At 49.1% G+C, this 15,404-nt stretch overlaps 1 protein-coding gene across 1 annotated transcript in view; it reads left to right on the top strand.

Moving 5' to 3' along the window:
• Positions 1-15,404, top strand: part of znf827 (zinc finger protein 827) — a 64,499-nt gene that overhangs the window by 22,802 nt on the left and 26,293 nt on the right. The window contains exon 5 of the mRNA XM_079729830.1: positions 9,610-9,900. Within this exon, the coding sequence (XP_079585956.1) occupies positions 9,610-9,900 (291 nt within the window). The remainder of the gene's footprint in view (positions 1-9,609; positions 9,901-15,404) is intronic.

Below are 15,404 nucleotides of genomic sequence, written 5' to 3'. Positions count from 1 at the left end.
CCTTACTCAGACACAATTGCAGTGTGGGCAGTATCAGCAATTGCCTACAGTGGCACCTTTCTGTGGCCTTTTTTAGCCGTTTGCTTCCAGTGCTGCCCTACCTATGTTTTTCATTGTGCCCAATAAACTGCACCGCTGACAGGAGTGCTACAAACAGATTTCCGGCATCGGTACGGTTTAACTTACGCCAAGCTACATACTGTCTCGTTTCTTTAGACTAGCCAACGCTTTTTGTAGCAGAGGCTGAAAGGAAGAAGAAAAAAAACAGTTAAACCACCATTCGACAACCTACAAAGGCGATTCTATGTTGACCAAAGGGTTTTACCAGGTTTATCTCAACTTGTGCACAACGGTTAGGATAAATCGATGTGTTTGTGAACCCATGGTTGACGAACGCATCCAAATGCAAACGCGTCTCAAAATGCTGATCTGAGCCGCCGGGGAAGCTCCTAACACATCAGAACTCTGTGTTGTACTGACAAAAGAAATTCAATCCCAAAGACTGAGAAAAAGCTTGATGTTCTTCTGCGGTGTTGTCAAGTGCACGCTTGATAACAGATAAGCAAGATGAATAAAAGGCTCTGAAAATAGAATAGTCGTTCCATGATTCAAGTAGAGGTGGACAAGAGAATTTCAATATATATATTTTTTATCCGATTGTTATACCATACCCTACAATGAATGAGCCGCTCAATAGTGAAGCAGAAGAACATCGAACCTAGCATTGTGTTACAAAACAAGGTGCGGACAGTCTGTTGTATTGACGTACGTTACGTTTGCGTTATACCTTTTCCTTTTTCTATCGGTGTTGCAAATATGTTGTCACCAACCAGCACATCAAGAAAAGTTACAAATGGCAAAACTTTTCAAAAACTTGCATCGCCCCTGCAACCCCCACGATGCCAAGCAGGCCGTGTTTACACGCGCGTCGCCGTGTTGCAAAATGTCAAAAGGACGCGTCGGTTTGTTTTTTCCCGAGACATTGGGAAGATTGATGGGAAGAGGTTGACCAGGGTTCGGTGGCGGGGTCAAGGCTGTGGCTGCCACGCTTCCCCTTAATGCCACGTAATTAGATTGAGATCTCCGGCGAGGAGGCAACAGAGAAGGCGAGAGAAGGAAAGAAAAACTGGGAACATTAGATTAATTAAAATTTTATGCATAATTCATAATTAAAAAGGAATTCATAATTTGAGTTGATTAGCGCCCTCAGCACCATCCCTTGCCCCCTCTAGGTTGCACACACACGCACACAAAAAAAAGCCAGGAGTGCTTAGTTAACTCGAACCAATCTAGCAAGCGTGCCCTGGCCACACACGGACGCCCGCTTCCTCCCCCTGCGGTGCCAGTGGCACCTCATCCACTGACTACCAAATCAGGCTGAGGCAAACTCCCATGGGATCCAAAGGGGCTGCTCACAATGTCAGCCCAGTGTCAAGCAGACCGGCGTCTTAGTCAAGCCAATCGCTCAGGTCGAGTGGGCAAGGGTTCTTCTTTTCCCCTCTCCCTCATCTGGAAAGACAATATGAGTGTGAGTCTGATACACTAAAATTAGTCACAATGACCAAGGGTAATACATGTATACCTTTTGATGGCAAGATGGGTTTGGTGTTTTAAAAAAAGCGAGAACACATAGTGTTGGATAAAAAAGGGACTTGTCTCTGAAAGGCGGTGAGCAACGGCATGGAAGAGACGGACCGAGTAAAGGTGAAGAAGTTTCTCCTGGGACCTCCAGGCTCCATTTCCTTTGACCTCCCTGCCAGCCAGGATAGAGTGTGCACACGGGCAGCTCATCCCTCCTGCTTTTTACACCAATGTCCCGTGCCTCAATCCCACAAGAACCCTGTGTGTGTGTGTGTGTGTGTGTGTGTGTGTGTGTGTGTGTGTGTGTGTGTGTGTGTGTGTCTGTGTGCGTGTGTGCGTGTGTGCGTGTGCATGTGCAGGCATAGCAGGACACATTGTTAAAGGGTGGGACGAGAAGCTGCAGGGTGTAAACTCTGGTCGAGGAAAACCGACAGAAACAAGAGCCAGAAAAGAAAATGACCAACAAACCAACAAAAGGCCCTGTTCACACCTGCCATTGACATGTGTCTTTGATGTTTGAATCACAAGTGGACAGCTCTTAGAACAGGTGTGAGCACACCCAGTACGCATTGAGGACCCATTGAGATCTGATCGCTGAGACCACTTTTGAAAGTCTTCTGATTCTCATATGGTCACACTCTTTCAGCATGAATGTGAAAATTCATTAAACCGAATACCGTTGGTTTGTTCGCTGCTTTTGGACACTTGGTAATACCCAAAGAGATGTGGTGTCAAAGTGTGTCAAGCATCGAGGGAACACACTCAGTCCGCAATGTTGTGATTTCTCCCTCCCCTTTCTCACAGACCAGGCACATTGGAAGTGCATTGCGGCCTCTCGCCGGTTAAAAACAACAACGCATTAGGTCTTCTCAAACAGAAACGATGTATGTCTTTATTTGCATATAGAGCGGGGGGAGTGAGAACCGATCACGAGTGGTCACTCGAGTTGCTCGTGGAGATGCATTCTAAAGCAACAAGAGCGATTTCCTCCTCACCCCTGAACCCCCTGACATAATAAGCATATCATTTCTGCAGACTGGGGGCCGGGGAGCTGTCCTGCCCTGTATTCCACTTTGATTCCTGTCCTTGCCCACTGACACAAACGTCAGCTTGCTCAAATGTGATCCACATTGTGATTCAGAGAAGAAAGCCACCGGGGCACTTAAAATGCACAGCCCCTACCCCTGCACCCAATGGACAGGGGGGAGATAATAACAGTGATGGGCACAATGGTCTCCAAACACGGCCCCACCAACACTACCACCATCTCGCCCCTGCCTTGGTGACACTGGCCTGACCTTGTTGTGACCCCGCTTGGGTGTGAATAATTGGCATCCTGGGGTGTTTCCGGAGGTGTCATGTCTGTTTGTCGGGCTCCCAGAGTCGTGTTTTTATCGTCTCGTTGCCTTGGGAAGGGCTGTCTTGTTGTGATGTTTCAATGGCTTCCGCTGCGAATCCGTGTAGTATAGTGTTTACTCGTGTTTATTCGTGGTATTGCTTACTAATAAGCCTTCGATAGCTGCCCACGGCGACCATTGGGAATGTATTATTATTATGCATAGTTATTGTAGTTATAGTTGTAGTTTATAATTATTGTAAAAATCCTCCACCGTATGCAAGACATGTGTTGTGCAATACTGTGAATAATGCATTCATTCTTAGCATGGGTGACTCAAATGGGAAATGAACCCTTAACCCTGCCAGTGTTTCTGCCATGCTCGACCAGTTGAGCTACAGAGGACCATGCATGCCTAGAAAACGTTGGCTTCAGAATATAGGCTTGTTGTACAATCCTGCACCTTTGCAGTCTCAAGTGCAAACATGGGCATAGCTTCTTATTTCTGAAAAGTTACAAATTATACCCATATTATTCAGCAGCGCAGACCCAAGCATATCAGCATCAGCCATGTTAAAGTAATCACTTACTTACCTGATATAAACATCATCTCCCTGAGCATACGTTCATTCTATACAATGTTTATACTAGGGGAACACCATGGAAATGCATCACAGCCCCATGCACAGCTGCAGAGAGGTCCCGTTCCGGATCAACTCCGCTGAACAGAGTTCAATGTGAATAGGCAGCCAAAATCTGCAGCGGGAAACCAAACCAAACTATCAAACAGTCGAGAGAACAACCACCTTACTTTTGCATCAGTATGAATGTATCAGCCTAGTACTCTGTTTATTGTTTATAGTGTTTTTAACCGGGAGAATCCCAAGGTGTTTTCTGTCTGCAGCCTTAGCGACGAGGGTTTGACCCGTTAAGCGAAGCTAACCTAAACCGCCACTCCAAAAGTGAAAGGCACCTCAAAGGGGACTAAGTTCAAACGTTAGGGAAAAAAACAAAACAAGCTCACTTCAGCCTAATGTGTCATTGGATTTGTTGACCAAAGCAACGTCCTTCTGGTTACTGTGACAACATGGCTCTGGAGTTTAAAAGCAGGGGCCTGTGTCGCCGCCATCCCCGATGGGCCTTGTACAGAGCGCTATGGCTCAATCCCCTACAGCCAGCCGGTCTCTCTAAAACACCTCAGGATCAAACCCGGAGCTAATGACCTGAATCCTAGGGAACTCACTGTTCTCGTCCAGCCTCCTGCTATAGGCCCGACATTATGACTGCAAGGTTGTTGTTTTGTCCATTGGTCGTGGTGCTTTAATGTTTTTCAGAAAATAGTTAAATATGAGGCAGATACCAAAAAGGCTGTTCTATTTATCAAGTGGCATTAATCAATGTAAATTAAGAGGCCCAGATCCAAATATGTATCTGCTCTCAGGTGTCGAACAACACTTAATGTTGTAGACGCTTAATCAATATTTGATCCAGAAATAAACAAAATGTACTATTTTACATTTGTAGAATCTTAAGTCCTATCTTAAGTCCTTCTAGTCATATATTAGCTAGTTTGAACCAGTTGACAGTTGTTCCGTGTTCTCTGTAGACTGTATGTTGGCTGACACCCGGCGTTGTAGATGTGGTATTAATGTGCATCCCCCTGACCGTTCATCTCTGTGTGAGGAGACAAAGCAGGGCTCTTCTTGTGTGTGACCTCTGCTCCATACATCCCCACTGCAGCCATCAGTATCACTGTCCACTGTCTCACACACTGTCAGCTATTGTTGCTGCTCACACTGCGCTGCTAGTATCTCTCTCTCTGGCTCTCTCTCTTTCTCTCTCTCTCTCTCTCTCTCTCTCTCTCTCTCTCTCTCTCTCTCTCTCTCTCTCTCTCTCTCTCTTTTTCTCTCTCTGTCTCTCTCTCGCTCTCCCATTTTCTCTCTCTCTCTGTCCTATACTCTCCTTCACAGATACTCCCCTTCTATCTTTCATGTACTCTCTATCTCTCCCTCGACCATTCTGCCCCTCTAGCTCTCCTGTTCTCTCTCTCCCTGACACATACTGCCCCTCTATCTCTCCTGTCCTCTTATCTCTCTCTCTCGACCATACTACCCCCCCTATCTCTCCTGTACTCTCTCTCTCCCTCGACAGTGCTGCCCCTCTATCTCTCCTGTACTCTCTATTTCTCCCGCTCTCACATACATTCTCTCCCATACTTATAACTCCCCCTCCTTGCCCCTCGCCCTCTCTCCCCCCTCTCCCCATCCCTCTCTGTATTTATTTGATATGTCTCTGCCTGGAGAGAAAGCAGCAGGCAGTCGTTAGAGGGGGTGTGGGCCGGTGTGACAGAGGTGGGGAGCTAATGAAGTTATTTGACGGCAACCCTGGCCGCAGAGCAGGAGGTGAGGCGGGGTGGACAAGCAGCGGCCAGAGAGAAGGACCAGGGAGGGAGGGGGGAGATACGGGAGATAAGAGGGAGGGAGGGACAGAGATGGAGAGAAGGAAGTAGGGAAAGCTGGAGACGGAGGAACAGACCGAGAGGAAGAGGGGAGAGAGGGACAGGGGGGAGAGGTAGAGAGAGGGAGGGGGGGAAGAAAGAGAAGGTGAGAAGCGGGCAGGAGTGTGAGAGAGAGGGAGGGAGAGGGATAGAGAAGGGAAGAAATCGAGCTATAGAGATAGATAGAGTGAGCGAGAAAGAGTCAGAGAAGGAAAGAAATGGGAGCGAGAGGGAAGAAAAGAGCAGCAGAAAGACCAGGTGTCAATGGAGTGTGATAACATGGAGACAAGCTGATAGCGATCGTCTGACATGGGCCAGAACCGGTCCTACAGTGGTCTACACAGGAAGCACTGCTGTATAATCGTACACGCCAAAGGGAAGAGATCAGAGCACACTGGGTTGTCCAGTCATCCAGCGAGAGAGAGCTATTTCACTCTGCTAGATTCGGTGTCGCTCTGACCAAATTATCAAAGTCACCTGCACACTAAGGCATTCTGGGAATTGTTGTCAGGCTGAAGCTGTAGTGTAAGCACTACAAATACATGCTGAATCATTTTCCGTCGTCTTGCTTTTTTTTGTTGTCATTATCAGGTAGATTTTGCCTGGGGAAAGAAAACCTAAAAACCTTTTTGATTATGCTACTAAATAATTCAGCGCTCTGTAACATAGATTCTCAGCAGCAGAACCGTATGCACACCCACTATTTATAGTGACCAGCCAAAAGGTCATGGAGTGGAGTGACTTTGTGAGCGGGGGCAAGTTGCCTGGGTTCTATTTGTTGTAGTGGGGCCACAATGGGGGGAGAGAGGTGACAATGTGCAAGTATTCAGTTTACGTGATTATTAGAAGGTATAGTACAAAAGTTTGCTTTTGCTGAGAAGTGTCGGTCGTGTGTTTGTGTGTGTGTGTGTGTGCGTGTGTGTGTGTGTTTTTGCGTGCGTGCGTGTGTGTGTGGGTGTGTGTGCGCGGCAGCAGTCAATCTGCTTCTACTGTAAATGTGTTCTTGTGTTGGTAACTGCGTAGGTTTAATCGCGCCCGTGTGTGTGTGTGTGTGTAAGGCAGCGGCCGTGTGCGCTGTCCCTGTCTGATCCAACATGGCCGAACATGCTTCTAATTAGAGGACGTCCTTCCAGGTGCTGACCAGGTTATACTTAGTCCGCCCGCTGACATCTGACGGCGTGACATTTCCAGCTGGTGCCACATGCGACCCCACACCGCTGCCCCCAAACTTGAAGGTCACTGCCCCCAGCCCCCCTGCCACCCGTCTCCCCAACACCAAACCCCCGCGCCCTCCCCCAGTCACCCCCCCAGTCACCATTTGAACCAGAGCCCTGGCTTGCATGCCACAGACAAGGCGGGGGCGGGGGCGCTCGCCTCTGCCTGGGCATCACAGAGGTGGTGGGGGATACGAGCACCTGTCCCCTCTCCCCCTCTGATCTGGTGTGTTCCCGTGGTCTCCCCCGCCCCCGCGGCGTGGATCATCATTAATCAGTGCTGCCGGGGCCGGCACAAATTGATGATGCGGGCAGAGGGCATGGGGCCCACGGTGGTCGGAGATGTTAGGTGGAGATGGCAGGGTGAGCAGAGGACCACCGCTCTGCGGGGGGCCGCGCGGGATCCGGACACCGGCCGGCCCAAGACTGATGGCATAGCTTCCTTCTGTGTGTGTGTGTGTGTGTGTGTGTGTGTGTGCATGTGTGTGTGTGTGTGTGTGTGGGTGTGGGTGTGAAGATTTGTGTAAAGATTTGAGTGTGTGTGGACGTTAGCAGAAGACAGATGGAATATTAAAGCTTTTTTGGGGTTTGCCCTTGCAGCAGTATGTATTTAGGGTACTTGGCAGAAATTGACTGAGTGCAAGTCACAGGCTCTGATTGATTTTACCCCACCGAAAAAGCATTTTAAGAATAGGAATAATCTATAGTTATGCACTCCCATTTAGTATTTGTCTGGCATTGGATATTAGGCTAATATTAGTATAGAATGCCATTCACTATTAGAGCTATGATTTATGTGATTTATATAGGTGAAACCACATCATACCTTCAAGTAGGTATAGTATATCAGTATATATGGTGCTGTGTATGGAAAATAATTCCATATGATAGAATATCATATAATACAAAAAATCTGAAATCTTCTCCTGCCTAATAGTCCTATGGCGTTCCACTTCCTTCTGTTCTGTTCTTAATATTTGTAAGTGCTAGATGTGATTCTATTAGACCGTCAGAGATTATTGTATTATTAAAAAAATTATGTAAAATGAGCATTGATATAACAACTTGGGAGGAACTTTGAAGTGTCACAGAGACACAAAGAGAGACACTGGCGGCGCGGTCTATTTTCTCGGTGCCTATCGGAAGTCGCTCCGTGTCTTAATTATTAATTATTCATCCAAGGCAGATTAAATGTGGCCCAGTTTCCCCCAGTGATGACTTTGGGGCCGAGACGCAGGCCACTCGTGACCGCATGCCCCTTCCGCTCACAAGCCCTCACACTGCAGACATGCTAAGCTAAGGTTTCACAAGCCCTCACACTGCAGACATGCTAAGCTAAGGTTTCACAAGTCCTGCCACTGCAGACATGCTAAGCTAAGGTTTCACAAGCCCTCACACTGCAGACATGCTAAGCTAAGGTTTCACAAGCCCTCACACTGCAGACATGCTAAGCTAAGGTTTCACAAGTCCTGCCACTGCAGACATGCTAAGCTAAGGTTTCACAAGTCCTGCCACTGCAGACATGCTAAGCTGTGGTTTCACAACTCCTGCCACTGCAGACATGCTAAGCTAAGGTTTCACAAGTCCTGCCACTGCAGACATGCTAAGCTAAGGTTTCACAAGCCCTCACACTGCAGACATGCTAAGCTAAGGTTTCACAAGCCCTCACACTGCAGACATGCTAAGCTAAGGTTTCACAAGTCCTGCCACTGCAGACATGCTAAGCTAAGGTTTCACAAGTCCTGCCACTGCAGACATGCTAAGCTGTGGTTTCACAAGTCCTGCCACTGCAGACATGCTAAGCTATGGTTTCACAGGTCCTTACACTGCAGATATGCTATGCTATGCTAAGTTAGCTCATCATTCAAGCGTCAACACACTGCCGACATTTGTCTCAGGTCTAATGGAGAGGGAAGTGAGACTTAGAGGAACCAAAAATTGGCTTGTGGTACAGTGACAGATATAAATATAGGGATGGGGTAAGACAGGGGAGAGGAAAATACATACAGAAGGGTACAGAGGTGCAGAGAAATAGACATGGAGAAAGACCAGAGTGGTAAACAAATGCAGAGCAATAAAGAGAAACAGGAGAAGTGAGAGATCCAGACAGTGACAGAAAGAAAGAGAGAGAGCGAGGGAGAGATGCCCTACAGACGTGGAGGAGGACACTCAGGAGGTCTCACCATCTGTGCTGGCTCTCAGTGGGTCTGAACTCGGGTCTGTTACGTCCAACGGCTTGAGGACAGTCAAGACAAGAAACCAGGACTACCTTTTTACTTTGGTCTCCATATTGGCCTGCACATTTGTGTATGAAAATGGAGGATACTTATTGTTGTCGCTATTTCGCAAAACAGAATCAGTGACAATTGTGTGAAAAATTGAAAAAACGGAAATCTGTGCTTTACATTGACACCACTAGATGAATTACATTGTCACTGCGTTCATGTTTGATACATATCTCTGAATTGTTTTTTTTTATTCTAAAAAATATATAAATACACATATGTTCACAGTGGACATAAACACGAAGCATGTTCGACTATTCAATTCTAGACATTTCTTAAGAATGGCTGCCATATGACCTTTCATTGGGGATTATATTCTTTCTTCAGACCATTCATTAGATGGAACAGAGCACCGTGAACTTTTAGTTTTTCTCCTCCTTACTTCAGTTGCGGCTCTAACAGGAAGTAGCTGATTGTATCTTAAGCTACTTAATGTCATGGCCTCTGTTGCCGGCCGGGACGATTACAGAGGCCAACAATCGTCTCCGGCTTGAAATCCAAATAAACCCTAAACCTAATAAACCTTCAAAACTAATTCCACTTTTTTCTTTACACATATCTAGTCACGCATCTTATCTCTTGTTCACAGTTCCCTCTTTGACTGTGTCTCTCTCTTTTGCATTCCCTTTCTATGTGCAGCTTCCTCCCTCTCAAGCCGCACGCTAACCTCACGTTCTTCCCCACTTCCTGTTACAGCTGCCAATCAGAGAGAGGCTCTGAAGTCCCCGTTCCACCTGAAGGTGGAGCCCCGGTCGGAGGAGGTCTTAAGCCCCAGGCCAGCCTCCCTCTCCCAGGGTCACGCTCAGCCAGGCTTCCCCCTCTCCGTCCTCTGCCAGGAGGGTCCCAAGGCAGCCGTAGGGGGGGGAGTGGCCGATCGCCCAGCCGGGTCCCTGAAGCCGCGGGAGGGAAGCCCCATGGCAAAGAGCAACCTGCTGAACCAGGACATCAGCATCAAAGTGGCCTCCGAGTTGTTGATGAAGCTATCAGGTGCGAGTGACTGATTTGTTTGTTTTGTTTGTTAGTTGAAAATGAGAAATAATATATTGTTTCATATAAAATATGTAACAATCCAGAAAGGAAAAACATATTCATGCCCTGGATGACATGAATATGTATGTTATTGAGATTGCCTGTCTTCCTTATACAAATATTGTATATTCTAAGTTTCTTAATGTGAATATTTAATGTAATATTGGTATATCACAATATGCTGAATTAAATACCATTCTCAACAGTCATCATGGCGGTGTTTAAAAGGGGAATATGATCATTTGGTTATGGTTTCAAACCTTTCCTTCTGACATTTAAATTCTCTTGACATCAATTTACAGCATACATCTTCGGTCATAATTGATTTGAGACGATCAAAGTCGATATTTCATGACCGTACCGGTGAAAGACAATGAATAATACTAAATGATTGTGTATATATACGGAAAATAAGCTCTCAAATATTTACGAAAATATTTAATTTTTTAAATACATCAACCCATGTCCATGAACATACTGAAGGTGAGAAACATACGTCTCGAGTGCGATGTTGTCAGAAGTAATTTAGGATCCGGTGGTGAACCGTTCCACTGATCTTTATTGTGCTGTTGGTGTGGAGCTCTGGGTGTCTCAGATCAACCAATAGCAACACAGCGGCAGGTCAGAGGTCAGCTTTCTGGCCATCATAAAAGGATTCTGTTGTTTTCCCCTTTTTTCCTGTGGCCCATCTTTTTAGAAAGCTCAAATTGAGAGCTTCACTTAGGTTGGCTGTGGAAGGCTCATCGGGTGAAATACTGTTGTTCCCCTGCGCTCTCTGCCTCAGATTGGCCATAAAGCTGTTTTTTTGTCTTCCATCGGCAGTATAGAGGTCACTCCTGTCTTGACCCTCCATTTTCTTTCTATCCTCCTGTCCGTCCACGGTTTTCCCCTTGCTGGCGTCTGAAGACAGTTTGGGCGGTAGGAACAAGGAGTAGCCCTCTGGTTTTTTGTTGTTGTTGTAGGTTTGCTTGTTTGTTTTTTTCCTCCTGTGATGTCCCTTCGCTAAAGCACAACAAATCGATCGCACGCGCTCTCACTCTCTCTCTCTGTATGGCCCAACGCACCTCCAATTAAACCCAGCGTAGCCCTGTGTCACGGTGTGAGATCATCCTAAAACCTGCCCTAAACTAAAGTATTTTAACCCTATCACAGAGAGGAATATCAAAATTTGCGCATTACATTTTTTTAAATCAAAATCATGCTTATTTTCGTTAGTTTCGTTGCAGGGCAAATTTTTGGCACACTGGTTTTTCCACCGACAACCCAGTCGCTCTTGAATAGTACTCTTTGAACTGGCGCAAACACTGTGTGTCATCATCATCGCTAATGAAGGGCTGAAAAAAAGCACACACACACACTGTGCGCCCGGCAGGTCCGGTTCAAGTGTTGTTGCCGACAGGTGTTTGTCCATTGTGGGCCACTGTGGTGCGTTTCCCATCTCATCGAGAGCCTCATTTGCTCGAGTGTGTCATCATTATGTACAGATAGAGTAAGCTGCCAGGGAGAGAGGGACGTAGCATCAGAACAGGAAACACGGGAGCAAACAAAATTACAGACATTATCCTTCCCCGACGCACACTTTTCACACGTGCACACTCAAAGGAGATCCATGTCATCTCCGCCGCCTGGACGGCAACACGCTGCTAATCTGCATTCACAAACGTTCCGCCGAGACGTAATGTAATGAACCCAGACGTAATGCACATATGCGTGCACCAGAGAGCGTGCGTTGCAGCGGTGTCCAGAACGTGAGTGGAATGGCGGATGGTGAGGACAACGCAGTAGGACGCCGTCTGTGCGGCTGCAACAACCCCCCCCCCCCCCCCCCCACTCTCCCTGGTTGCCGTGGCCACTCCCTCCGCCCATGTGAACGAGCACGCTAGACAGGCACCTCGCGCACCCGCTGCCATTGTTCTCCCAGGGTCGCCTGGTGTTCACTGTGACTCATGCTGCCGGTGGCGGCTGCAGCACTACACGTGTGCCGAGCCGTGCCGTGCCCCCCAGGGCACACATTCCAGCCTCTGTGTGTGTGTGTGTGTGTGTGTGTGTGTGTGTGTGTGTGTGTGTGTGTGTGTGTGTGTGTGTGTGTGTGTGTGTGTGTGTGTGTGTGTGTGTGTGTGTGTGTGTGATTGTCCATTTATTAGTATGCGCCTGTCACAGAAAATATGGTCTTGGTAGTGGCGTTTGAGTGAGTGTATGTGTGTGTTTGTGTGTGTGTGTGTGTGTGTGTGTTTAAGAAAGATAGTTCTTTGTGCGTATTAGCATTGAGACGATTGTTGGAAAATAGCCCTATATTGTCATTGTGTGTGTATCTATAAGGATATTTGTACGTGTAAGCGATTGAAATGGCAAAACATAACGTTGGTCATTGTGTATTTGTGTGTTTGTGTGTGTGTGTGTATGTGTTTAAGGCGGATATATATTTGTCCTCGTAAGAGATTGAGATGGCAAAAATAACCAATTGGCCATCGCTTGTGTGTGTCTGTGTCTGTGTGTGTTGTGTGTCTGTGTGAGTGCATGCACATGTGTGTCTGCCCTCCCATTGTTCTTTGTTTGATCACACCACATCTCCTTACAGCCGTCTCCCTCTCCTTCTCCCCTCGACGTCTCCCAAAGCTCTCCTCTCCTTCCTTCCTGTAATGACCACTTCCTGCGTCAGGCGTTACTGCAGCTGTGTTGTGTTGTGTTACCCAGGCAGTGGTTACCAACCCCCCCCCCCCCCCACCTCCTACACCCCTGATGTCGCCAGGCGCTGACCCGGGTTAGGCGAGAGATGCTGCAGTGTGTTTGTTGGCTCGTTCGGCCCCGCCGTTCCGCTCTCTCTCTCTCTCTCTCTCTCTCGCTCTCTCTCTCTCTCTCTCTCTCCCTCTCTGCCCCCTCACACGCAGTCCTCCAGGAGTACAGTGCCGGTCCATCGCCATGGCAACAGGCGGGGGCGGTAGATGAAGAGGGCTGTCTGGAGTGACAGCCTTGACAAGAGTCTAGACCCTTAGATGACCCTGACGGAGGGGGAGGGTGGGAGAGAGAGGGAGATAGTGATAGTGTGTGTTGTGTGTGTGTGTGTGTGTGTGTGTGTGTGTGTGTGTGTGTGTGTGTGTGTGTGTGTGTGTGTGCGCGTGCGTGCGTGCGTGCGTTTCTGCGTGCGTGTGCGGGTGTGTGTGAGGAGGACAGGACAAGCAGACTCGGGGAAAGGTTGTTGCCGTGTAGCGGCGATGTGTGAAGACGGTTGTGAGGTTCAAGGGCTCGGCGCCCTCGAGCCCTCCCCTGACCCCCCGCTATAGGTCACCGCAGAACCACGGCAACGGAGAACCAAAGGGGGGGGGGCAGGGGGGACAAGAGTGTTCCAGAGATAAGCAGACCACTGTCTTTGCGCAGGGAAACGGTGCCGTTAGCTTATTCAATGATGACTTATTTCCTCGTCCTGGGTGAATGGCGCCGTTAGTTGAGGCGAAGCCTAATTGAATTTTTGCGATTTCGCCCTCTGCCCCGGCCGGACGGTGAGCACGAGCTGGCGGTCCTGTTATGATCGCTACCCATTGTGCCGAAACACGGGTTGCATCATCCCCTTTAACTAGGTCACTTCTGTTCCCTCCCTCCCCCCCCCCCCCCTCAACCCCCACCTCGGTCACCTCTCTCCCCATCTCCCGTCCGCTCTCTCTCTCTCTCCCTCCCCCTTTATCAAACGCAGCGTAGCGATGATGTCGCTGCTCGCGTCAATCCTCCCCCCCCCACCTCCCCCCACATCTGTTTAAGCGCCCCCTCCTCCCCACCGGTCTCCCGGTGGTGTCTTGGGGCTAATTACGCCCCGCTAAACCCTCCCTGGCGCCAGCAGCTAACTCGCACCAGCAGATGGGCACCGGTGTAGCAGGGCAAAGGACTACATGGCGTCACAGGACGACGAGAGGGATGGCTGGGGCTGGGTGGTGTAGGGGGGGGGTTGGGTTGGGTTTGGGGGGTTGTGGTGGCCTTTGCTTGTGCCCCGCCATGCTGGCTGCGTGTGGGTAACAGCCGTGCCACCCACCCACACACCATGCAGCCGGGCTCTCGCTCGAGGTGCAAGAAATCTCACGTTGCACCGGCCAGGATCTCGGTCTTTTAAGCCGGGGATAATGCCGCCACCGCCACCCACTATGACACCCCCGACACCATCACGAGCACGGCAACGCCGTCGCCCCGGAGCGTTTCACTGGGAGCCTTTTTGCTTTGTCCAGCAAACCGCCGCTCGGCTAACTAATCTTTGCTTCAGGGGTCCCTCATGTGATGAAGAACAACGGAGCGGGAGCGGTCGTATCGGGAGCGCGCACACATACGGGTTGCATACATGAACAACGCATGAAAGCCAGGTGGTGAGAGGATGATTCCCGCAGGTAGCGGGTAGGTAGGTAGGTGTGAACATAATGACGGTGCGTCAGTGTAAGGTCATCTGCATTTCAGTGGATGCAACAAAAAAAAAAGGCCCACGGCAGTAGGGGTGCCCAGTGCACCATTTTAACTCCTGATGCTGTCATCGCGGGCGCATACCTCATTATCTGAAGCGCCTCGGAGCTCTGTCAATGGCCTCTCCACGCTGCCTCCACTGTGTGCCCGCTCAGCGACCCGCCCTAACTCCAGCACCGCCGGACTCCATCTTACACTCTCTCTCCCAGTGAGTCTCTCTCCTCCCGCTCTCTCTCGCCTTCTCTCTCCCAATGTCCCGTCTTACACACTCTCTCTCTCTCTCTCTCTCTCTCTCTCTCTCTCTCTCTCTCTCTCTCGCGCTCCCCCCTCTCTCTCTCTCATATTCCCTACAGGTCTAATTTCACAGACACGCAGAGTTGCTTCCTCTAGCGTGCTGCTATTTGTGTCTGCTTCCGGGATGTTCCCCTTTTCTGCCATTTTCTGCCCCTTCAGTGATGGATGTGTTACTGTTGTGTAATTGTGGCAACGTATCAAATGTATATTCAATAGTATTATTTATTGTCGATGAGGGTTTCATTCGCCTTTCATTTGCCTTCAGACGAATTGCACCACGACGGATTAGCTTCTGCTTTTCAATCACCCTATCAACCGTTTCTCCAAACCCACAGGAAGGCTGTGTGTGTGTTTGCGTATGTTTATATGTAGAGGTGGGTTTGGAGGATGTGGCCGGTACCAGAGACTATCCTTTGGACACGGTGTTGTTAGTCAGCCCTGGTGGTCAGTTGCCCCCCCCCACCCCCCACGACCAACCCCCCTCATCCCAACCCCCTGATCAATCGCGTTGTTGTTGTTGTTGTGGGTGTATTTGTGTGTGTGTGTGTGTGTGTGTGTGTTTGTGTGTGTGAGTGAGCGTTCCGCTAGGAAGCTGGGCTATTTAAAGCTAGCCGGCTGTAGGAACAAGTGAAGCAGCAGCAGCGCCCGCCCCAGCCTGCCTGCGGAGCGGGGCAGCAGCAGGCAGGCTGGGGGGCTGCAGCCGTGGTCTCTCCCGCATGACACGCCGAGCT

Source organism: Pollachius pollachius (genome assembly GCF_949987615.1).
Source record: "Pollachius pollachius genome assembly, chromosome: 2".
In the NCBI taxonomy this organism is placed as follows: Eukaryota; Metazoa; Chordata; class Actinopteri; order Gadiformes; family Gadidae; genus Pollachius; species Pollachius pollachius.
The sequence above is the reverse complement of the archived record's forward strand: the minus strand, read 5'-3'. Positions and strand labels throughout refer to the sequence as shown.